This window comes from Ischnura elegans, chromosome X (genome assembly GCF_921293095.1).
Source record: "Ischnura elegans chromosome X, ioIscEleg1.1, whole genome shotgun sequence".
Lineage (NCBI taxonomy): Eukaryota > Metazoa > Arthropoda > Insecta > Odonata > Coenagrionidae > Ischnura > Ischnura elegans.
Window position 1 is genome coordinate 100,549,062 of NC_060259.1, and position 26,871 is coordinate 100,575,932.

At 37.8% G+C, this 26,871-nt stretch overlaps 1 protein-coding gene across 2 annotated transcripts in view; it reads right to left on the bottom strand.

Annotated features, from left to right (window-relative positions):
• Positions 1 to 26,871, bottom strand: part of LOC124170738 (uncharacterized protein KIAA2013 homolog) — a 49,962-nt gene that overhangs the window by 12,857 nt on the left and 10,234 nt on the right. For both annotated transcript variants that reach the window (XM_046549646.1, XM_046549645.1), the window contains exons 5-10: positions 26,484 to 26,604; positions 21,439 to 21,555; positions 18,562 to 18,830; positions 18,386 to 18,473; positions 16,214 to 16,353; positions 12,205 to 12,354 (exon numbers count right to left, since the gene is read on the bottom strand). In XM_046549646.1, the coding sequence (XP_046405602.1) occupies positions 12,205 to 12,354; positions 16,214 to 16,353; positions 18,386 to 18,473; positions 18,562 to 18,830; positions 21,439 to 21,555; positions 26,484 to 26,604 (885 nt within the window). The remainder of the gene's footprint in view (positions 1 to 12,204; positions 12,355 to 16,213; positions 16,354 to 18,385; positions 18,474 to 18,561; positions 18,831 to 21,438; positions 21,556 to 26,483; positions 26,605 to 26,871) is intronic.

The window sequence follows — 26,871 nt, forward strand, 5'->3', positions numbered from 1 at the left end:
TCTTGTCTCTTCAATCTCCCATACATAGAGTGGCACTGCGGAATAACTTCAGAGTCATGTGAATAATACTCGCGATTAAATTGCACATAAATATATAAAAAAAGCAAATTCATTTGATTTTATCTAGGAAAATGCAGCTAAATGCAGGTAACTTTCATTACTCCCAGCACTTTCTCAATCATAGCATATCATTTATAGTTAACTTTAATTAAGCTGTAGAACAATTGCATATACCAGGGACAGCTCAATGGAGATCAAATTGACCAAAATGGATCTTAATACCAATAGCTTCTTACCATTCAAACAAAATTAAGCATTAGTGGTGCTCTCTGGAATTTTTTCGCAACTAAAGACGTTAATTTCTTACAAAATAATATCTTGAAATATTCTCCTTTGGCTTTGAAGTTATCTGCTTTAAAGGTGATCCTAAGGAAAACAATTTTGGACTGCCTAGCTCTTGCGCTCCCAAATCAGTCTGGCAGTTTCTGGTCATCTTCCCATTGACATGACCATTTGGCATCAACAACATCCATGCGTGAAATTCAAACTCCTTGGCTGCTGCATGATGCAATCAAGGGTGGATATCTTCCAAAACACAGTAAGTCCTCGACAAATGAACAAGATGCACTCTGAGACCTTGTTGGTAAGTTGATAAACCTTTGCAAGGCATAGAAAAGTTATCCTGCATAATGCAACACTGCTTTGTAATTTTACATTAACTCCGAATTGTGACGAACTGATCCAGCTGTACATATGACACGGCTGGAGCCGAAATAATTCACAGTCCACGGGAAGGAAGAACGGCAAAATGCCGATTAGTTCCAGAATTTACAACAGATTTATTGATACTTCGTTGAGACTGTGCCTAAAATGCAAGTTCCTCTGTGCCACACCATGTTGCATCAGCCAACTCCATAGGTGCTAAATTTGAAACTTCGAGTACGCATTTATTTGATGAATGTTCATGTCATTGAAAGTTCGTCAATAGATTGCTCATAAGAAGATGATACTGCATGGTCAATCAACGAGAGGTAATAAGTGGATCCTCTTGATTCCACAGGGATGAAGCAGTAGCCTAAATATGAAGTTGCATGGATACTGAAGTACCTCCTAGTGATGAAAGTACCATAATTGACACTATTGGACACAGAGAGCAAGGATAGCTTAAACATAGCGCAACAATTATGGCGTAGCGTAGGGTATATCTACAGTCGGATCCGGATTTAACGTCTTCGCATTTAACGTTTTTCCGCATTTAGCGTTTATTTTTTTGGGTCCCGATTCATTCCCTATTAGGACAATGTAAAAATTATCCGTATTTAGTGTTTCCGCATTTTGCGTTTTTCCGCATTTATGGTCGTAAAAATTTGTCCCGCTCAAGATTTTTTTGCCCGATTTAACGTTTTTTCATGACGGTTCATCCAAATCTTCGAATTTATGCTCATCAACAAGAACAGTCACATGAAAGTTTACCAAGAGTCGATAGAATCTATCGGGGAACGCTTCTTCAACTGCTTTCTTCCGCGAGCGCAGCGCTGCGACCTTCAACTCGCAAGTTGGGTGATTTGTCTTCTCGTAACGTTTCGCTCCCCTTCTGATCCAAACACCAGGCACTTTTTGTATCAGATCCGATCTAATGGAGCAAAGTCATCCCTTAATAACCTCGAACTACCTTATCCTTCACTTCTTGAACTTGACTTCGATGATACGTGACGACTAATGACACGAGTTATCCTCCGAGGGCCGCTACAATAATGGTTTTCTCGTTATGTTTTCAATTGATGGCTTATGCCCCTTTTACTCTACTTCCTACGGGCAGTCGATTATTAGCCCAATATTTTTTCAGTCGGCTACTTTCTCTTTTCAAAAGAGGAGGCCCAATATAAATTGCGCAGTTCACTAGAAGATTCTTTCTATAATCCATTCCAAGGTCAGTTTCCACGGAGGAACAGCGAAAGAACAGAGGAAGTGTTTCCCCTGTCATGACCGTGAGTGAGAGCATTCTTTCCCTACGGAACAACATTATTTTACATCGTAATTTAGATATCCCGGAGCCAATTTATCGACATGCGGCTGGTTGATATCGCTGTCGATTCAAAAATATTTATCTGGTGCTAATTAATGTCAAAAGAGAATGACAATCGGAGTTTTGACGAACTATCACGGTCCATGACTCTAAATAAATCGCTCATGCTGGAAAAAAATTACCGCATACTTACGGTAGAATAGATGAGCGCGGAAAAATACGAAAATCCGGCAGGTATCCCTTGGTGGTTGACTTCGACATCATAACCCTGACGAAATTGCCAAACTTCAGAGGCACTGACAATTTTTCGGATGAAATCCAGTTCTGTTGAAGATTAAACCTTTTCACGTAACAGAGTTTAGCTAATCGTTATTCAAGGTCCAACCAAATTTTATTAAAAGCTGCCGAGAAACAAGGCGAGTCGGAGTCAAGGTGATCAGCGCGCCGCGTAAGCAACTTCTCCCGGCTCCATTCGACCTGCATAAGGCCGCGGATATATGACAACGAATCTGGTGTTATCATCGAGTTGAATCACCATCGACTTGTACGCATACTAAAATAAGATTCTACTTTTTTGGATGACCTCGAAATCCAAAACGTGCGCATAGGAGGCTTTTTAAAGGCTCATAAATCCCTTGTTTCGCCGAGGCAACAGAAAACGTTAAGTTGGCAAAATTCCAGAAAACCTCCCTTTTACTAGATATTCGGTAGTTGAGAATTCGGGATTCGCAATCTTATGCTCTCCCTTTATTTCACTCATTCCTCATGATTTTTCGAGTACCTACTTACACCTTTTCTTATTATATTAGAAATGCTATAATCACCTACATGTCACTTTTACAGAAACAATTCTAAATTTCATCGAGGCCACTGAAATATGCATAAAAATGGAATCACAAATGTCCATAATAATAATCTGTGTGGGAATGCTTTTAAGTTGATGTTTATTAGAATTTTCTTAAAATATTTCATTAAAACAATTGTCATCCTCTCATTACTTATTTTTACTACCCATCTTTTTAGCTGATTCCTGAAAAGTATTATCCAACCTTCATAGGGCAGAGAAGATTTCATTAAAGAATTTTTTGCTGCGTTCAGCACCTTTTAGTTACTTAAAATACGATTATTTATTCATAAAAAGCCATTCAAATCATTACAGACCCTAAAACCTGAAAAAAATGGCAGGTCCTCATTTAGTGTTTTTCCGCATTTAGTGTTTTAAATTCTGTCCCCCCTGAAAAACCTTAAATCAGGATTCTACTGTACCTAAATGCCGTTGCTGATCCGTGGAACTTCGTAATAAAGTTCTTTTTGTAACCACCGGGACTGAGAATGAGGTTTGTAATTCTCCCATGACAAAAATTTCTAATGTTTTGTTTGTAATAATTTTTCTTTTGCTCTAGATTGGATTAGCCTTTTCATTAGGAACAACAAATTGACTTGTAAAAACAAGAACTTCGTAATAGGGTTGTTTGTATTAAAGAGTTTACTGTATTTCCTTTAATTATCACAATATTATTTTTTTCCAAAATTGGAGTAAATCCTTATCTTCTATCATCTAAACCTATAATAGTTATCCCGGTCAATACTTTTTCATTACCACAATAACTCCTTGATCCATTGGTTGAAATACTGTCAAAATGGCAGGAGGTAAAAATTTTTTTCACAACTACATAATATTCTATATTATGTACTATCGTTTTCAAAAGGATGTAGACACCCAGGAGTCCCACTTAACTGATGGGGCCGGGTCGGTGAAAACTTGTGAAGTTGGCACATAAAGTGACCTGCATCCTTGGAGGCAGGAGGTGGACGCGACCTAGCCACCGAAGCTGGAGTCAAACTCCAGGAGCATAAGCCCAATTGGAAATAAGATTAGCGGATGGAATTAACTGAGGTAACTAACGTCCACGATCACAATGGGCCATTGGAGTGTCTTCTTTCGGCCTCCGTGCGAGGTTTTCCCTATCTTTAGATTCATATTTAGACTCATCGTTTAGCTCTTTCTAATACGTCGCTCCGTGGCTGAGTAGGTCTATACTGTGCACGGTAATTTCAGTTAAGTTCTAGGAGTATTCGAATCCGAAGTCAAACTTTTTTTACTTTTTAAAGGGACATCCTTAATAACATCAATATAATCTATGCAGATGACTCAAGAAAAATTTCGTACTGAATTTTTTTAATGACTTAAGTTATTAAAATGATGACTTTGTCTACCTTAACACATATCTAGACCAATTCATTCACGGAGAAGAAATAATCGGGGAGGGGGTGAGAGTAGTTGTATCTTCAAGTCTTTTTGGCTAATTACAGTCAAATATACATTGAGTGTCATTCCTACATTCCACAGTAATCTTAATTCTCACAAAATAATAAGATGCACTCATATTTGAAATCAATTTGATGACCCTGTATTTAAAAAAATAATTGTAATTTGATCGATAGTCATATTTTTTTAATTTCTTGTTCTTGGTCACAAAACATGTGGGAAATAACGTGATTAAAAGCGCCAACACTTTCCTTTCAGTGGGTGAGCAAACCACAATTAGTGTAAGGACCAGGTGGAAATAAATTGGTTTATTTCATTTAACCCTTGGCAACTTAAGAAAAACACCAAAGTCGGCTCATTCACCCCACCTAAATATATCACAGCAAACTCTTGGGTGACACGATTAATAAGTTTGAAGATATGGGTGATATCAATTGCGTTCATGAATGTAAAATTATAAATAGTATTTCATCATCATTTTAATACATCAAAACCTACATACTACCCCAATGCAAGCCGCCTCAATAGGTGTTTGGCGGGGGTGTTAGGACACCTGCCGTTTACACACAAAAAGAAATGCTCTTACAAAATTACGCCTAGCATTTATTAAGGTTCTTTATGGAGCAAGTGGAAAAAGAATTCCCATACCTATCCGTTCGGCAAGATATCTCTTTATTTATCTTATCGGACCTGGAAACATAGTGAGGCCCTAATATGATATTCTCCGCGTCGCTCATAAAGATATCCATTCTCCATTGCTCAAGCAATCTAAGTAAGCCTAGCGTGTAACCCAGTGGCGGCGCGTGCGTATACGCATGTTAGCAAGTGCACACCCAAAGATGAATAAATTATTAAAGAAAACTATTCCTTTGCAACGTGAAGGATAAAAGTACTGTCTGCATATGCAAGAAACATGAGCCTCCGAACGCTACAGCTATCTCCTTTTCGAATTCACCGCTCTACAAGTGTGCGATCCCGTGGCATCATGCCGGGCGCATTTTCGGTCTGTGCGATCGCTTGAGGGAGCTCTGGCGGGACGAGGTAAGCGGGGGGGTATATGCTGTTCAAAGGGGCGATGGGAGCAGACTCAAAACCATGCGAATGCGCACGTGCATGTTTTTGGTGACTGACTAGCAGGTAGTGTAGTGGTGTAGCCGCCACCTACACTACCTGCGCCCAGGATCCTAGTCCGTCTACAGAGCCATCTGTATAGCCGTTTTCTACACTACTTCCTCATAGGGTGTAAGGAAAAGAGAATGAATTTCAACTACCGTCACTTGTAAAGGAGTGTTGAGAATAATTATTTTCATACATGCTAATATTATTTCTGTTCATGCAATTTTAAGGGTAGAGTGTACCAGTGATATGTTTTGCTTGCTATGTATTCTATTACGACGAAATATGACGCTCATGGATTAGGATTAACATAATATAATTAAATCATCCTATATCTGCTCTTATGCACACCCTAGATAAATTACCACCAGCCGCCACTGGTGTAACCTACGAGTCTCTTGTGGCTCCCAACCAAATTTGCTTATCATCTGTGCAATGCTTTCTGTATGCCCGTAGCAGTATTTGAGTGAGAAATAACACATATCTTTTACTTTCTCGTCCGACAATATTCTCACATTGCGCTTGACTAATATAAATGACCTTTTGAGTACGTTTTACAGTTTTCTCTGTTTCTTAGAGACCCTCCTAACTTCGTTGTTGTACCACCGAGGTTTTTTTGCTATCAATTTCAGTTTTTACGGATTAAATTAGTTGACGTAGAATTTCTACAAAGCATTTACATGATACGTCGAAGATTTTATTATCTGCTTTAGCTACGAAGTCCGTGTACGATTTATCAAACTTCTTGCCAAATTTAATGAAGTTGCATGTATCAAATAAATATTACGTTTTGGTTTTACAAATGAGTCTACTCCGATTTTTAAGGTTGCAAAAATTACTCTGTGATCACTCAAACGGTCAATAACATTGATTTGTTTTATCAACTTATAGTGGCTTAATCCTAAAAAGACTAATATTTTATTTCCTCTCATATACTTGTCAAGTCGTAGTGAGTGAATTGCTTGTGCGTTGTAAGATCATGCTAATTTACTTCCCTATTCTTTGAATTCGATTTGCAGGTTAAGAATCCTAATTTACAGATGGGAGATTAAAATTTCCCCTAGTAATTATTACACCTTAGCTGCCTCTCCAAATAAATGCAGATATTTGATAATCTAATTGGTAAATAATATCAATTGCGAAGTTTGGAGGTCTATAAAAAGAGCTAATATGTAATATGCTATGTGCTTCACTTTTTGCGCTCTTGTTTTTAATGCTACGACAATTAACTATGGCAAACTTGATGTCATATTTTGTAGATTGACTTTCGGGTACATTCTTTTCCACTCCGATAGTCTAGGTGGGCGAATTGTGCTGGAAATGCTTATTGCATTGATTTAATTGCCTCCCTGGCGTACGCGTTTTGGAATTTCCATTTTTTTCGGCATTACCACCATTAGTTAATTTGACGTTAAAAGTTTTGTAAAGCCGATTGCATCGGAGGCTACTTTTAGTTACATAAATTCAATCCTCAAGATTTTCTTCGGCAGTCTGCTACATTTTATTGCTTTATAAGGACTGACGGTGTACTTCTTCCACTCAGACAAATGGCCGACTGCACTCAGAGAGCTCATGCAATATTACCCCAGAACTTCTCTGAGAGCTGAACTAGAAGCCTCTCTACAGAAGAAACATACTGAACCGTAGGCATAGTTAATTATAAGCATTAATATGAATTAATTTGTTTTAACGAGTTTTAAATTACCGTATTTGCATGAATCTAAGACGAGGTTCTTTTCCCTCTCAACTCCTTCAGAAACGTGGGTTCCTCTTACAATTGGATGCAAAATTCTCGACGTCAATCGGGTTGTGTAATTTATGTCGGAAAAAAATACCAGAGTTTGCCACCTGATAGCTATACAATGAAAAACCAACGTCAAAAATAGCTGAACAGTCATTTAGCTTATTTCATGTTGCATTTAAGAAAAAAAACATTAACCATTTTTTGGCAGCAGGCAAAGATTCGGTGCGAGCCGATAAGTCGCCAGGTGCACTTCTGCCATGTCTGCGAGATCGCCTGCTTTACCCTGGGTTTGGCTCTGTTTTAGTTAAAGCTTGATCAACACACAAAATGTTTGTGTGATTGGTTACAATTTACCTTAATTTTAACGTTAAAGCCTCATGGCTGTCATGGAATAAACTGCAACAAAGACGTTGCATTTTTCGCAGAGCAACGGTAAGAAGGCAACATGAAATGCATCTGATTAGAGAGATCAATTCAGTTGTGATCCCATGCCTTTCAGAGTATTACGATGGGAGAGAAAAGAAGTCATTACACAGCCGCTTTCAAAAGAAAAGTCATATTATTTGCAGAGAAAAATTCCAATTCTGCAGCTGGAAGAGTATTTGGTATTTCGGAATGTAATGTTAGACACTGGAGACATGATTCGATTAAGATTTTCTCGTGTGTAGCAACAAGGAGAGCATTTTCTGGACCTCAAAAAGTGAGGTACGAAGAATTGGAAACAAAACTTAGTGACTTTGTAATATCCCAGCGGGCTAAAGGACTACCAGTTTCTAGCGAAATTAATTCAAGTGAAAGAATTCAGAATTCAAAAGAATTAGCTCGGACTTAGGGAATCCTGTGGACTGAATTTGGAGCTAGTCGATCTTGGGTGCAAAAGCTCATGGCTTGGAAAGGATTTTCTCTTTGTCGGAGAACTTCGATTTGTCAAAAACTTCCATCAAAATTTGAAGAGAAGCTGGTTGAATTCTAGCATTTAGTGATAAGAAAACGACAAGAAAAAGGACATCTTCTTGGCCAAATAGGTAATGCTGACCAGATGCCAGTTTATTTTGATATACCCAGTGCATATAGGGTGACAAATAAAGGGGATAAGGAAGTGAAGATACTTTCCGCCGGTGCTGAAAAACAAAGACTAACAGTGATGCTGCGCTGTACCGCTGATGGATTTAAACTGCCACCATACTTAGTTCTCAAACGTAAGAATGTGCCCAAGGGTGAGAATTTTCCTTCAGGAGTGATTGTAAGAGCAAATGAGAAAGGGTGGATGACGAGTGAATTGGTAGCTGAATGGCGGAAAATGGTATGGTTCCGACGGCCGGGACACCTCCTCAAATTGAAGCCACTGCTTGTTCTGGATTCTTATCGAGGGCACATTACTCCGGCTGTGAAGGATGCAATGAAAGAAGCAGATAGTGACTTGGCCGTGATTCTAGGAAGTATGACATCCCAGCTGCAGCCTTTGGATGTTTGCGTTAATAAGCCTTTTAAAAATCAATTGAAAAGGTTTTATACAGATTGGTTGGCATCTGAAGAATGGGAGCTGACACCATCTGGATGCGTAAAGAGGGCTAGTGTATCTCAGTTAGTGCATTGGATTTTAGCTGCATGGAAAGGAGTGAAAGAGGAAATAATTATAACAGCATTTAAGAAAAGCGGCAATTCTAATCTAATGGATGGAAGTGAGGGCGATGAACTTTGGCAGAGCAGTGATAAAGATTAGACTGAAAGTGAATGTGATAGTGACAGTAACTAAAATGATTCTTCGTGAAATATTTTGAGCATGTAAATTAGGTAAGTCACCAAGTGAAAGAATTTTCTTTCATAATTTCTTCTTGAAGAAGCCATAGTATTACATATAGAATGAACTTGTCAATACAATTAGTTGCTGTAAGCAATTAATATGTTTGCATTTCCTATTTTTCTGTTTATGTGCACAAATTTTGATAACCTTAATCCTAAAGTATTTTATCATTTATTGCTTTTCATGGGAGTATTGGTTTATGGCCACTTTGGAATAAAACAAGAAATGCCTTGGGCCTCTTATATTAATCGCCCAATTACGACGCGGGTAGTGAATATGACTATCCGGTCTGCAGCTCTCTCTTGCGATGGCAGAGTGTATATAATATTTCGCTGACTTCTGACTTTCGTATCCTCTCCAAGCTCTCAGCGCATCTTTGTGGTAACATGGTGATAAGCATGACTTTCGGGTTAAAGCAGGGTATCATCATTTCGCCGAGCCCGTCAAGCAATCTTGCGTCGCCATCGGGTCAAGCAATTTTGCGTCACCATGGCGATGCATTGCGGCAAGAAATAATGTATAGGTGATGGACAGTCGTGGCAGTGCTCGCAACAGTGGGAAACAGGAGTAGCATTCCGCTACGTCTATCATTAATATTATTTCCTCTATATTTTGGTGCCAAGATCGATGAAATAATATAGAAATTTACTATATTTAATGGAGTTGCAACCTCAAAACTCTCGTCACGGATATTCAAAGCAAACAGCAAAGCAAAAGCAAATCAAACAAAAGATAATGAACGTAAAAAACAAAAACAACAAAAATAAATTTTAAAAATGCAAATAGAATAAATGTTTAGGCACCAGTGTTCGTCTAACAAATTAATTTTCAAAATAATTTTTTTTCCCTTGTGGAGTTCCAAAAAGAATCTTAGAATCGTGTTCATCTTAGATTCGTGCAAATACGGTATTACTTTTGCATGATTACATAACTGTTAATTTTGACAAGGTACATACGCAGTAATACATACACAAATAAAACTGACTAAGATGAAGGGATATAATGTATTGGTTTCTTTATAAACTAAAAGAACTTGGCATAAAAATATCATTTCTTGTGCATAGGCTATGTGCTGTGCAAGTGCACTAAAGTGGAACCTCGATAAAACGACACCCTACGGTGCACCAATAAACACTTGCTATAGCGAATTGTCGCTTTACCGTAGGTGGTGCAAATAATAGCCAATATACCTCATATTACTACTTTATTTTTATTTTCTCGCTTAGACCTATTTGATGTTTTTTTGGCCATGGTGTGTTCCATCAAATGCTTTCTATACATGCAACTCATGGACGTGCGGGTATGCTGACGACTGCTTTCTGCCGCCCGAGGAACAAAAGAAGATCAAGCATTCGTGAATGCTAATGCCACAACATTTTCACCAAAATTAACTACTTATTTATCGAACGACAGTTTACCACATAAATTTGAGACTGGGCACTCCATTAACTTCATTTCTAACAGATCGCTAGCAATTACAGAGATTAAGGAGTCTTGGTGTAAGTTTTTCCGGCGGTGAAACCCTCGCTATGGCGAGAGCCAACACCAAAAGGGCCTCGTAAAAACGAAATTTTTAACATGCTTATTATAGGATCAATTGACGGTGCATCGGCTATCTCTTGTAATAGCGGGGGTCTCGCTATAGCCCGTACTCGCTTTAACGAGGTTCCACTGTATTAAGTTTTAAAAGTCAAAGGTCTCTAACAGAAGAATATGAGGCTCAGTTTTCATTTGTTTCTCTGAGGAACAGCCAAATATTTCCTTCATATTGTGATTTAATCAATGAGTAACTAAAGACTTGACTTTTGCATTGATAGCAGTGGCTTTGCATTGCCCATAAGGACTCTCAGACACCGCCCCTCCCAAAGATTTGAAAAAAGGAAAAAAATACCCATTACATTATAATCATACATCTAATTAACCAAAGTGTTTTTTCAATCGCATACATTGAAAATTTAGGAAAAAAACGCAAAAATAGCACGAGAAATTCGCATATGTAGCCGCATGGCACTGGCCAGATTGTCCCAATCCATCACCATGCAGTGATATGAAGAGTGGTAGTGGTGGGGGCTGCTGATGCTATGATGCGTCTAAGCTTGTGCCTCATGGAAGTCTTGGGACACCGTCCAAGCATGCGCAGAGCAATGTATCTAGAGAGATGACATCGCCGCTACAGCTGGCGGCATTATAATCTGGCGTCTACTTGGTGCTGCAGCATTGCAGAATACCTTGTTTTGGTTTAAATTTTACTATTATAATATTTAAATTAAACAAATTTAATACCAAGATAGCCTTAAAACTCACTAAAATACACAAAATAATTACAAAAATATTGACCCCCCGGTGAAGTGTGCCTTCCCAAGCATTTGACTCACGAGCCGCCACTGATTGATAGGATATATAAATTACCATATGTATTTAGTTAATACATTTTATGGCTTATCTTTTTATACGTACACATCGAGATACAATGATTTATGAAAGAGTTTAATTATTGCAGCCTTTGGATTATTCTTTGAAAGTTTTTATGTAGGGAAGAGATAAATAGGGAGAGATAGAGCCAAAATATGTAAACTGCAAACCAAATACATAATCGAGAATTGCACATAACTATATGTCACCAAATATTCTCACACCTTTTATTATAGCCATAGCTATTAATAAATAACTTTTTAATTTACAATACACAAGTACAGTGGAAGCTTGGTTGAACAAGAACTCGTAATCCCTGGAAATTGCTTGCTATATAAAGGGCTAATTAGATTCAAAAATGAAGAATGAAGCCCAGTAATTCCCATTTGCTTAAGTTTGTATTGACAAAATTTCTGTTGCTGTTTCAAAAGTTGCCTCATTTACCCAGATGCATTTAATTCCCCATTAAAAGGAGGAGTTTATGGAAGACAATTTGCTCTAATTTGAAATGGGATGCAGCCTCTATCTCTTTTCTTCATCTTATCTTTTCAGGGATCTTTCTCCAGAGAAGAGAGAGACACAAATGACCAATGTACTATGTGTATTAATCCTTCTGTCCCTGTACATATCCTACGAGAAATTGACATAGATCATAACAATTTTGTCATTATAATTACAGCATCATTCTCACCAAGGTCATTCAAGTCGGGAGTCATCCACATTATCAATGCATATGCAAAAATAAATAAAAGATAGGAAACAAATGTAAAATGGAATATGTACATCAAAAAGTTACAGATTTAAGCAGCTAATAGTACATAGCTAAATCTCACCCAAGCTGCACAGGATCATCAAGACAACCACCATCACAGGCATAATAATTCTTATCACTTCTATCCAAAGCAACACACAGGACTGCTTTATTATCATCTTTCACAACAATGCTGATGTTGACATGTGTTAAATTTCCATAGCTCACTCTCCTGCAGTAGAAAGTAATAAAAAATCAATATTCATTAAAAATATCAGAATTAACACTCAAAGACTTCTCAGCGCCATTACAGTACTCAGTTTTTAATATGATGGAAAAAATGGCAAATAACAAGAGCATTAAAGCCCACAAACATCTTTATACATAAATTCGTCTTACACTATGTATACTTCATTTTTAGGGCTCCACTGAATGAAGTTTTAGGTTAGATTACTGGAGCTGCAGGGACAATGTAGGTTCACTCATTAGTTAAAAGTGAAATAATTTGCAGTCAGTAAAGCCAACAGCTCTCAGAAATCTTTAATCTTTACCTTTCTCCACTGCACATAACCTTACTATTCTCTTATTCTCTAAAATCAAAAATAGAATTCCCCGCCTCCTTTTTCCAATCTTATCTTCAAAGATAAAAACTAATACTGAAACTTCTGCATGAAGAAGGGGTATGACATGGATAGACTGGAAGGGGTTTGAAATACTTGAAGAGGGAAACTTGCCAAGTCCAAATTAAGAATCCATTTCTAGAAGTTAAGATGTATATATATGTATAAAAACTTTTACCCACAGCATAAAAAAGTTAATCCAGCATCGTGCATACGGAAAATAGCAGTACTCTATCAAAATACACAAAAATATTAATTATGTCTAAAAAGTTTTTTCTAAGAGCGAAACAGAACTTAAGAGAGAGTTCCAATAAAGCTGCCTGTTATTTTTGAGATTTCAATGCAATAAGGTAAATAATCAAAAAACATTTAGCAAAGGACAACAAAAATTTCTCCCTCAAACAGTCATAAAAAGTTTCGGCATAGATCAACAAGGGAAAACAATGACAAAAAATGAACACGTCCTACAGCACCAAGAATCCAGCAAAATGACTTAATTCAGAAATTTGTATGAGGCTTAAACACAGATACAGATAATATAAATGGGCACATACAGCATACAGGCATGTACATTAGGGCGGATCGGAAAAATCGATTTTTTTCAAATCCATCTGGCCCATTGAAAAAAAGTTGTGGGACCGATCAAAAATAAGGCCTGAAAATTTTGAGACCTCTAGGTGAACCCCTGACCCTCGCTCAAATGAGATTTAGGGGGGGAGGGTCCAATTTCGAAAAATATAATATTTTATGGTCATTCCCTATAGATTTTGCCGAGTTACTGCCCTTTAGGGCGAAAATTTCGTGCATTTTGACGTATCTGCCACCGTTTAGCCACCAAATTCCTTATTTGAGTCCGCGTCCGCGAAGAAAATATTCCAACGCCCTCGCAGCGTCGCGGAAACAAGAGCGGCAGGCCAATCCCGTCCCCTCCCCGCTCGCTTCTCCCCCTCCCACGCCTCGAGTACAGCAAAATTCATCCTGCGTGTGCTGCTAGGAGGGAGTTCATCCTTGATAATATAAATCGGAAGATGGTGGAAGGTAAATTATGATGAGTAGTGAGACGACTTGTTTCTTATTTGGCGCCTCGTCGGCGTTAAACAAATCGATGTTACCAACTTTTAGAGAAGTGATGAAATATTTATACATGCCTCAGCCCAAATACACCAAAATTCACACCCAGTGCGTCTTTCTTCGTAAGTCTAACTAATATTTGATGTTTCAGCATCGTCTGTGGAGGAACAATCACGAAAGAATTACTCAATTATCTGCTTTCCAGTCTGTATTTCTTATGTCAGTGTCATTCCTCATCTTTCGCTGCTGTCAACAAAGTTTTGGTTAATTCCTTTACGAATCTCTCGTCCGGGTGTATAATAAATGGAATATTTAACTTCAAATTTGAACGTTCACCAATAGATTTTTGAATTTCCACAGCGCTAAGGTCACATATAACCGGATGTCTCTCTCGAATACATAATCAGCGCGTAGTCCTTTACGATGATATTCAAATCCAGCGTTTAAAATAATCTTAGATTGGTCGCCAAATGCATCCTTCCAACAATGCCAATTGGGTCCCTATATTGCCCTCCCAATGTTTATGTCGAAAATTCTTAGTCAAAAAAAGCCAACTTAGTGCAATTAGCAAATAGACCACTGCAAAGATGAAATATGATTTTATGCTTTCCCGGCGAATGATGTGGATAAACTCTTCTCGGGATTCAAAAAATGTATCCCCGATGATGAGCCCAGAGGTCGAAACTTTGCCCCTTGTGGAAAAATTAACATGGTGGGAATCCCGAGAAGAGTTTACCCACACTTCAAGGGATGTTGGAAAAATGCTTGTAGCAGAGGGATGATACCTCCTTTTTGGGCGGTATTCACTTAGTACCATCGCATTCAAATCCTTTTTAATTTTTTGTATCTAGTTTTCACTCGGAAAGGAATCGAGAATCGCAGATTTGATAACTATTGCTAATACTCCGACGGGGGAGGCAAACCCCCAAAGGTGTGACCCTGTTTCTTCAACTAACGCCACACATTCCCTTTTAAACTTGGATTGAAAAGTCCTCTTACCTTTTTTCATCAGACAAAAGTATTTGTCAAAATTACACATTTATTTCATCAAAATGGAGCCCTTTGATACCTCTCTTTTCGTATTCACAGTAATTAGCATCTTTTTCTGTCTACGTAAGTAATTCGGGTACACTGGCTTTGATGTATCTTACGAAGTTAAGACTTTTGCGTCAGCTAAAGTTGCGGGAATGATCATTGCTGTTGCTTGGTTCTTGCATATACCTCTATCACAGTTCGTAGACGCATTTTCCCCGAAAAAGTTCCAATGTGAGTTTATAGCCCTTAATATTTATTTTATGATGAAAGCAGAGATACAAATAGGCTGATTTCTCGTCAGTTTAATTTTCTTCAGATGAATTGATGAAGAAAATTTTTGATACTATTTTTCCATACAAGAATTGAGGATTTTGACTCAATGCTCTCCTATGATTCCCTTTTTTCCTCAGTTGTCGAGTTTCTTTAAAATTCAATCCAGCAGCCATCATCTTTCGTTTCGTCCGCTTGTCTCTCAAAATGCTTCTTCATTGGGGGGAACTTTATGCTCCTTCTTTCACAACACACAAAAATATATCATAATTTCAAATGTTCCTTTAAAAGTGTTTGAGTTTTGTACTTCAATAAAACCCTACTTTTGGCATATTCCCATTTTCCGTAAGTTTTAGTACTTCCTGTGGTACCGCTAAATCCATTTAGTCACACATTATGGATGAGAAGCGCGTCACTATAGGTCGCACGCCTTTATAGCCACTCAAGAGGCCTTTTCATAGACCGTAGGCTCCTTTCCTGCGTTCTCGGATCTATAAATATTTCATCACTTCTCTAAAAGTCGGTAACATCGATTTGTTTAATGCCGACGAGGCGCCAAATAAGAAACAAGTCGTCTCACTACTCATCATAATTTACCTTCCACCATCTTCCGATTTATATTATCAAGGATGAACTCCCTCCTAGCAGCACACGCAGGATGAATTTTGCTGTACTCGAGGCGTGGGAGGGGGAGAAGCGAGCGGGGAGGGGACGGGATTGGCCTGCCGCTCTTGTATCCGCGACGCTGCGAGGGCGTTGGAATATTTTCTTCGCGGACGCGGACTCAAATAAGGAATTTTGTGGCTAAACGGTGGCAGATACGTCAAAATGCACGAAAATTTTGCCCTAATGGGCAGTAACTCGGCAAAATCTATAGGGAATGACCATAAAATATTATATTTTTCGAAATTGGACCCTCCCCCCCTAAATCTCATTTGAGCGTGGGTCAGGGGTTCACCTAGAGGTCTCAAAATTTTCAGGCCTTATTTTTGATCGGTCCCACAACTTTTTTTCAATGGGCCAGATGGATTTGAAAAAAATCGATTTTTCCGATCCGCCCTAATGTACATCCATATAAAAATGCAAAACACTTGCCTGAAAGTATAATCTCGGTGTAGGTATTTGGGATGAATATTCAGTTCAAGATGCTGATTGCTAAAACGCAATGATCCAAAGCTCAATACCATGGCTTGCACAGCACCACTTGCACCAGCCTTCAAAAGATTGTGGCAACCCTTGAAAAGAGAAAATGCCAAATTTAAAATGAGATCACACAGAAAAAGTGAGAGAGTAAACTCTTAACATAAATTTCATAAAATTTGCATAGGATAATATGTACTCATAATTATAATGGAATCCAGTAGTCTATGCAGGTTGAAAATATTTCTCCTCCTTTATAAATAGGTATGTGGTATAACTTTTTAGAATATATAATTAATCAGGACCAACAAAAAAAAAACCCTTCCAGTAAATTGCTGATGATGTTGATTGCTTGATGAAAGCATGCTCAAGTAATATCCCGGGGAAGTTAACACATTTTTTTTCTAGTTGGCTCAACATGAATTTTTATTCCTTCTGTGAAGTTCTTGAGGGTTCAGATTATTAAATACTTGCCTCGCCTGCGTTTCTCTTAATTTTTAAGGCTTTATCATGGCATTGGGTCAACATTAACACAATTATGTCCATGCCATGATGAAGCTTCAAAAATTAAGCAAAAAATTGGATTGACAAGCTTTACCAAATTTTGCCAAACCTTCAACAACTTTGTGAAAGAACAAAGAGGATGTCAATACGACTAAAACATAATAATATTTACCTCACAAAGGATCAGTCAATACATCATCAAAAAAAGATTACACTTGAAATACCCATCGAACAATTTGAACACCAATAAATACACCGAAGGGTGAAGTTCGCCACGAAAAAATATTTGACTTAGCCAGGATTCAAACCCGGATCTCCTGATTGCCGGTCAGGCGTGTTAACCAGTTCCACCACCAAGCCATTTTGTCAGAGCGAACTCCCGGATGGGTTTTACCGTACAAGATGTTGACGTCACAAGTCCACACTGTGGCACATGTGGCGAGGGTCGTGCTTACTAAGCCACTGTCGGGGTGAAAAACCCTTACTTTGTCGCTGGTCTGCGACGACGAATTTCAAAGCAGGAACAAGTGACTTTGTACGCAGTCACTCACGGGTGCAAAGTTAAATACACCAAAGGATGAAGTTCGCCATGAAAAAATATTTGACTTAGCCGGGATTGGTAGCACGCCTTACCAGCAATCGGGAGATCCGGGTTCGAATCCCGGCTAAGTCAAATATTTTTTCATGGCGAACTTCATCCTTTGGTGTATTAACTTTGCACCCGTGCACGAGACTGCGTACAAAGTCACTTGTTCCTGCAGTGCTTTGAACACCAATATTTGATTTTACAGTTAGTCTATTCCATTTTGATCATTTATCCAATATCATAAAAATAAATGCTTAATTTTCTTTACAATTAAGTGATACATTAGAATCAAAGATCAAATAAGCATCACCAGAGAGAAGCAATGCTCATCAATATGTACATATATGGAAAAATATCACAATAAATTTAGCAGCACCATTTTTGAAGTAATGAGAAATTGGCATTCATTCACCCCTATAATTCTCTGGAGATGGAAAATTAGAATAGTAATTTTAAAAAAGTAAATGACTCCATTGTATGTAAATTAGGGATGGCCATATCGGATCCAAATATCCGCAGATATTGCTTCAGTGAATGCAGTATCCCATAAGAGAGAGTGAAAAGAGTTTTGATCCTCTCTTCACATGCACCCTCACACTACGACGCTTGTCCTACTTTTGAACCATTTTCTTTAAAATCTGCATGCATGAGGAAAATTTGAGTACTGTCAAATAACTTGAAAGCTTATAAAAATTATTTTTAATCAGTTAAAATGTGTATGAAAATCAAACTAGCAATCCTTAGATCACATGTACCCAGAAGAAACTTGAATAACTACTTTGCTTTATAGCAGGAAATCAAAAATGCATTTGGATCCAAAAATATCCAAAGATCCGACACCTGAAATCAAGCATCCGATCCTAATCCGAAAACAATCCTGAATCCGCCCATTCCTAATGCTAATATATATTAAAATTCCATTGTTGGATGAACTCTTCAGAGGAAAATATGTTATTATCTAAGGTATATTTTGGGAAGAGACCCCTCATGCATTACAATAAATTTAAGAAGAAAAATAACAACAGTGAAAAAATAACCTGTTTTTCAAGGGTGAGCAGCCAAAGTGATGCAACAGCGTCAATTTCATCAAAAGATGACAAGGCATTCCACAGGTTTGTAGCTTGCCTGATTAAAAGAGGTATTAAGTTATTCAGACTTGATATAAAAAAATAGAAAATACTTCATTTCTAATACCACCAGGTGGATTACTCACAAAGTGTGATAACCTTGATAGCAACCTTCAGCATAAAACAGAATGTTGGTCAACTCAGCCTTTCTACTCTCCTGAGTTCCCTCCTCATAAATGGGTGCTGGCACTTGCGACAGCACATAATACATCGTGGCATTGATTTTATCCCCATTAATGGCATCAGCAGCTTTTGAATAACTGATAGTGACACCTGTGCTCCACAACTGATTCCAAACAGCTATGTGTGACTCTTTCAGGAGATGTTTCTCTTTCATTACTGCAATTTTCATTTGCTAATGGTGAAGGAAGAAATATAGAGGCCAACAACAAATATCAGATGTAATGGAAGATCAGAATCACAAAAATAGCAAACAATGAAAACAAACCACTATCAGGCATCAATTAATCATAATACGAAAAAACATAGGCTTCAAATGCTCTGTCAAAATACCTAAAATACAGTAAAACCTCTTTACATCGTAATGGAGGGGACCAAAATTTGGGCATTTTGATGTATGGAGGTTCACTATAGAGGTTTTAGTGGTAGGCACCATTTTATTGATAAACCATAATATTAATATATTTAAACATACATGCATGCATTAGTGAACATATATTAACAATTTAATGATTACACAAAGGTAAAAGTAACTTGTTCAAGAGGGCTTTTTAGGAATTAGTTATTGGGTTTGCTTTAACCTTTTTAAAACTCTTTTGATATAATAATTTTAATTCTATTGAATACAATCATATTATGACCGCATTCCTCCATGCTTAATAAAAACCATTTAATTATGTTCAATAAATCCTCAACCTCTGTTTTGGTGGGAACTGTAACTGATTCCTCATTACCAACATCTTCCTCTAAATCCATCTCTTCCTGTATCCTGCAAGATATATACATCTCCTTCACCACTATCTTCCAACTCATGCGGGGAACAAATGAATAAATCACTATCAACATTTACAAAGTCTGCAAATGTTGAATTTGTGTCAACTATTTTGTTGATTTTATCATACTCTGTAGGTTCATTCTCAAATATCTCACTTTCCTCCTGTTTGCTACCACCCGTAATCCCAGCCTTGACGAAGCATTTCTCAAAAATTGAGGAAAGGCACAGCCTGTGCATGGTCTGAAGGATGTTCCATGAGCACTTTTAATGTCGTTTTCACTATTCACTCTCCATAAAAAATAATTCACTAGCTGTTTTCGATAATGCCTTTTGACCAAAGAAATAATTCCCTGGTCTAAGGGTCGTAATTTACAAGTAGTGTTTGGAGGGAAGTACACAACTTTTATATTTCTTAAGATAATTCCTTCATCCTCTTATTTCACTGCCCGTGTTTTTTATTTGTACAGCCTAGATATACAGTTTCTTCTGTTTTTCCTTGGTTGTTTAAAATAGATGGTATTCCAAAGGTCACTGCTACATCTTTCTTCTGCCTGCCCTTGTCGATGGCTTGGAAAATTCCTCGGAATGTGGTAATGTCAAGCAGCCGCCGTGTTTTATTTGTCGAATCCATCATCAACTTATAATTAATTAAGTAATTTTCGTATGTTTTCATATTTTATGGCAAATAATTGAAAATACTCCTTATAATATATTTTAGAAAATTGATTTATCATTCGTATAATGTATGACTTGTTAAAGATTATAAAAAATAAATAAACACGTGACTATTGCAAAAAATAAACAAGAAATTGAGCGTAATTTTGAAAATTTCGTTGAATTCCCTTTCTCTTAAAGACAATGCTCGTAGAGCTCCGTAGAAAAACTTTGTTGAGGGCACAAAGAAACTCTAGGTCTGCAAAACTACGTGATTTCCTAGTGGGAATGCTGGGCGAACTACTTCAGAATGCGGCGGCGACGGTAAAAAATTTCATTACTCTACCGCGTATCAACTAATTAGCTGTCTCCTTCACCTAACATTGTCGCGCATGGAGTGATGTTCGTCAATATTGCTAGAAATTGACGTCCCGGACTCCCGATGGAAGAGTCGGATTTCGCGGCATAAATACGCACGCAAGACATATGACCGTCGCTAAGCGCAATAAATTGTACACTACGATCGTTCACGAAAGCATCGAAAAAATTACAAAGGCGGCAGTGAGAAAGTGCTACACCGGGAAATATGGGAATAAAATAATTGCAAAATTGTATTTGATTTATTTCGAGTCGCAGTAAATTCATGAAATATTTTCATTTTAGAAACGGAAGTAGCAATGCGGTTGAGTAATTCTGTCTCCATAAATGGGAGTGAAGTTAGTTGAAATATTTCCGCCGGCAAGATAGGCTGCGCTGATCGCCTCTTTTATTAACTGAACATAGTATGTAAGCACTTACAGGAAAATAAAGCCATAAGTAACAAAAAGCGAGTGCTATCGCGCAATTTTTACCATGATTCGAGAGAAAACGATGCGTTCTGTCTTCATTTACTGTCACTTAAAATGATTATGATAGTTCGTTGCCTTTTTCTTATTTACTGTTAGGTATGCTCTCGTATGGAACCAAATGGCCCTAGGTAATGGTTAACATGAAAATTGCAGTAAAGTAAAGGTGTAAAAGAGAAGAATAAGCGTGAAACATTTATCGCTGAAAATGTCATTCCATGTTCGTTATCGCGGCTGCATTAATGGTCTCTAGTTGTCTCGGTACGAAATGCGGAGGTAGTTAGGCCGTCTCGGGGGTCTCTCGTTGCTATGATATATAGAGGTTTTACGATATAAAGAGGTTCACTATAGAGAGGTTTGCCTATAAATTTACATGTAAATCTAATGGGACCAGAGGGTTGGTATGATGTATAGAGGTTTACGATGTAAAGAGGTTCACTACATAGAGGTTTTACTGTATTTCATTGCTGAACAATTAAGAAGCAACTGAACTAACTTCTTCTTCTTACCTCAATAGCTTTCTTCTCCTGTGCTTCTTTCTGATACTCGTACTGGCTGCGTGAAATCGGCAGTGAGTAATTAATAACAGTCACCGAGTCAATGGAAAGAGAACTTAGTGGCTTAACCTGTAAAAGAAAATGAAAGTCATCAAAACAGTAACACAGTGAAATTGCTTTCTTCAACCCACAAATTTCGATTTCCTGCTATCAGAGGAGAATAAATAGAATTCTAGCATCTAAATAACTTAGGAAATGCATAAGCCTAAATATCACCAGTTTTCAATGAGGAAAAAATTAAAAATCTATGCTGTATTTGGTCCCCTGAACACATTACAAAAACCACTACCTCTCAGATGAGCATACATATAGGGATCATCTGCAACCTTCATAAGCAGAACACTGACAGAGGGAATGGAAGCGTTTCATTGATGACTATCAGAAAAAATGTAGGGATGCCCAGGCCATCAAAACTATTCAATACTAGAACACCTGAACTTGTCAGCCCACCTTGCATGCCTAATTCAGCCATTTTGACCTCAGTGGATAAATCGCAAGGAAACAGGTTTATTTTACATTTAATATGTATTACTGGTTGATACAAATTCTAAGGAAAGCTTAGTAGCCTCAGAGAACAATTTATAATCAAAATTGGAACATTTTCTAAATATCCCATACCACAGGTTTATAGTAAAAGAATAATTAATGTGCTGATTTTAGCAGACTATTATAATGTGATGTGATCCATTGCTTTTTTGTAGCCCGTTAGTGCTACAGAACTGTAACAAAGAGAGCCATTTGGTGTTGCTCGGTAATACAGTCCTGTTTCATTGGTGTTGTAAATGTCATCAGCAGAAAACTTCTGGAGTAACTTGGGCAGTTCGTTCAATTTCCACTCCTCTGCACTCACAAAATCAGTACCATTTTTTTCTCCGGGAGCTCTCTTAAATTTCATTTCATTTCTGGTCTTCCTAGACAGCCAACCATCTGTTGCCTTAAAATGGTCATGACCAAGTTTCAAAGCTAGTTCCTCCGACTTCTTTTTTAACATTGGACCGCTAATGCAAACCCCTCGTTCGCTCACAATCGAAAACCATTGGTTTAAGGCATCCTCAACATCTGGATCCTTACCTTGACATTTGCATTTTAGGGGTGGCGCTTGCTTTCCATTGTGGCTCCATTCTTCTCTCAGCTTATCCTATAGCTGCAATAACAGAGCTATCGTCGATTTCGGCACTCCAGTTATCTCAGCCAAGCGGCGATGACTGGATTGGGGTTGATCTTAAATTTTTTCCAGTAAAGCAATTATTTCAGCAAGTAAAAGGTCCTACCGTGGCATTTTACTCAAGAAAAGGAGTGTTATTGAATTCTTGGCACTAAAACAATATCACTTATTCAGGGTTCCCTTAGATCGTAGATCAGAAGATAAATCTCACCGAAAATGCACACCACAGACACTGGTTTTAGATGGCTCGTTCTGAGTTGACTAGTTCCGAGTGGAAAGAAAAATGACTTCTGGGCATGCGTCAACTGCTGAGATGGGGATGGAAAATAGAGAAAAGGAACGAAGCAGCATTGCAATCTTCTAATGGCGACAGCTCAGTTGTATAGGTAGTGGAAAGTGGGAGAGGGGATAGACCACGTGAGTCAGTTGAATTTTGTGCAAGATGTCGCAAACAAAAAGCTCTTGGTAAGCAACATTGTTTATCTCAACCAGTCTCCTCTGCTCGACATTGGTGAGAAATCTCTATAATTTGGCTCGTACCCCCTCGTATCGTGAACCCTCAGCACAGATGTCACCACTTCTTATCTTTATCATTATCCCGGGTTGATTCTACCATCTGCAGCCCAACTGCCGCCAGAGGAGTCCGCTCCTCTTAAAAACAACATTACGTTGACTGAGATCTCGTGGTCGGGAATCTGAATCCTCTGATGGACTACAAGAGCTTTAGGAATAAGGCAGAAATAGGCACCCTTGACAAAAAAAGGACTAAATGTTAAAAAACAGTACGAAAAATTTTTAATTTCTTCGCGGGTGTAGCCAATGTTGCCGACTCATGGTCCAATAAAGCGGCATGCTGTCCCAGGGAAGTGGATAAAACTCTAGGATATTCTAAGATTGGTTTCTGTTCTAAAAGATCTGCCCCAATTAAGCGGCTGCCCCGTATAACCGGTGGACACATTAACGGGAATCTACAGTATATAATTGAGAGATACTGCTCATAGAAATGCACATATTTATGCTGGGCAAACCAGCTTTTGTTGCACAACTATGAGAGTTGAACAACTGAGAGAGTAGAACATCTCAGAGAGTTGCACAACTGAAGGTCGTACAACTGTATGTACAGTCAACACAGAAAATCTCACGACATGGAGAACAGTGCCATCTAAGTAAAAACACTAATTTGTGTGGCTCCACTGGTTCAAATGCAAAGGGGAAAGGGATTGGGGAAGTGAGAGGAGAAAAGTGCGGAAGAGGGCATTCGAACTCTGGCTAGTGATTTGAGAGGAATACTGTGATCTCATGGAACCCTGGGGTTGTCATCTCCCCAAAAATATTACACAAGGACCGTGGTGCAATAGGAGTGGAGGTCCCAACACCAAAATTCTTGGATGCCCCCCAACCAAAATTCTTGCAGAGTGGGGTGGCCAATGGATAACAACTGGACCCACTACCCTAAATTTGTGATATTAGATGCTTGCAGGCTGAATTCTATTATCACCTATCCCAATCAACCTTAGTGTTGAGTAACTAATTGAATAGTAACTAGAATGGTTTGATAGAGAAAGAGCCTTTTATAACCTATTCCTGTGTTTTGATGATCAATGCCATTCTTTTTAACATCAATACGTGTATATCAATGGGTTACTTCAACCCTTCCTCAACTAATTGTCCTAATGACTAACTACCATAAAACAAATAATTTTTAAGAAAGAAAACAATGCTTAGAACAAAAAAATTAAGGTGGAAACAAACAGAAAAAAAATGACTCCTCACTTTAACATCTGACTTCATTCATCAATGGGCTAAGGTAATCTGGGATAACTCAACATCGCGGGAGATAAAATTTTTGAATGCATACGTATTTCTCAAAATAATTCATGTTGAAGGTAAGGCAGCTTGCTTCAGCATATCACCTTATTGATCAAAAACTATGGATACCACATACTTGAGTGCAATAAGCAACTTGATGTCCTATCTTAAAAAATTGTACGAATCTGGTGATAGTGTCTATCCATTATCCCTAACCAACAACTGGTTTCAAATTAATTGTTAAGAGGACAAGTACTTGCATCGAAATGCATTGGCATAATTAAAATTTTTCCAGGGTAGAGGAAGGCTTTATTAAAAAAAGAAGAGAACAGTTTTCGTAACAAATAATCATTAAATATTTTGAGACTTCTCCAATGACATCAATTACCTATTGCAGTCTATTTTTCATGGATTTTGCAAGCCTTTCAGAAAATGAAGGCCTCCCCTGGACTGTGTCCCATGCCTCCAAAAACTGATTCTCTATTGCTTCATTAGTTCTCGCAGCATTTCCCTCCCATTTGTGCATCATCATTCCCAAAAGGTTTCCAATTGGATTTAAATTCAGATATCTTGAAGGTCATCCCATGAATTGAGTATCCACATGTCGGCCAAAATATTCCAGCATAACAAGAGAGGTGTGCATTTGAGAACTTCAATGATGAGAGCCCTACAATTTGATGGAACCACAGCAGTCCTTTCAAATCATTCGCCCACTTCTCCTAACACATCCCTTTCCTCTTCTCCAATCCCTCTCCCATTTGCCTTCGAACCAGTGGAGCCACACAATTTCATGTTTTCACTTAGATGGTACCGCTCTCCATGTCATGAGACTTTAAATGGCCTCCATACAATTTTCCACAAACGTTTTCATTTTGTGCATAATTTTTACATAAGTTTTATTTAACGGAAAATTGTGCATTATTATTTCAGTGTGGACAAATTTCACTCCATACCGCACGGCTCACAGCTTCCCGGTAGTCCTCAGCCTCCTGCACCCATCTTATGTGGTTTGTTGCTATTAACACTCTATAATATTTCCACCAAGGATCAGGGATACCTGAATGAGTTGATGAGCCAAATTTCCAGGGACTAACTCATGAAAAGTGGGGAACAGCTTTTGTTTTTTTTCATTTTCAAGCTATGAGAAAATGGCCAAATGAGAAAGACTTTTTTCATAAGAACTTATCTTTCCCATTCATTTATCGAATGCTTTTATTTAATTGTGATTTTGGGTCAAAGTGAACAACCCCATTGCACAGAAGGCTTCGCTTTGGAATAACTTAGAGCAATTAAAGCTTTTCTATATGCTGCAAAGTATAAAAAACCTACCAGAATTGTTATGAAACGTAAAGGGAAAGTCATAAAATGCCAAACAAAAGCAAGCCCCAGAGAAACCGGCATTTGGGATACATTTAATTTCTTAAAGAAACTTATTGACCAATCCCGAAACATTTACACCGAAATAATGCATTTATCGCATAAGGAAAAGTCACAAAATTATATTCTTTTACAGCAAAAAATATAGGAGTTGACCATATGAAATCTCACCTATGGTCAAAATTAAATCACTGGCATTCTAGTATTAATTTCCACTGTTTTGGTTTGAGCTTTATAGAACAACAAATACCCAGCAAAGGAGGCCAAAGAATCAGTCTATAGATGGCTCAAGGGAAAAATTCTAACCACCAAAAAAAAAAGAATGCACAGAAGAGGAAATTAAAGATAAGCTCAATAACACAAACAGAATGAAATATAAAGCTTCATATACTTTACAGGTGTTTCAGAACCCAATATAAAGAAAACAACCACTCTGGGAAATATATCCAATGCTCAAAAAGGCATACTATGAAAACAGCTTTGTTTCAAAAGCACCATAATATATATATAACGATATATAGACATATATTAGCAAATTTAGATGAGTGTTACAACAATATTCTAAATTAAAGCATGAGAACTAATAAATACATATGCACATGAAGCCAGATTCTCTCTGCTTAAACTCTTTATACCAAAGACTCACCTCAATTACTTGTGGCAACTTCCGCATCACTAAGCAGACAGCTATAATTTCTTCTGAGGTTGAAACTGGAAGGGAGCCACTCACTACCATAAATTCCTTGGAACTCCGCATCTGCTGAAAACTATAAAGCATTCAGAATATTACAATTCAATTAAATTTAACTTTTAATAAAATTTATTTACACATATGTTAATGCAGTGGTAAACTTAGTGCCATATAATTCTATCTTTATATATACTATATGTGTATAGATATCTACATATGTCATATAATACTATATTATAATATGTACTATTATAGTGTCATATACTTGTTTTCTACCAAGTATGAATTACCTCACAGTAAAAATCAACACCCTTCACAAAAAAAGAATCAACAAATGCAGACA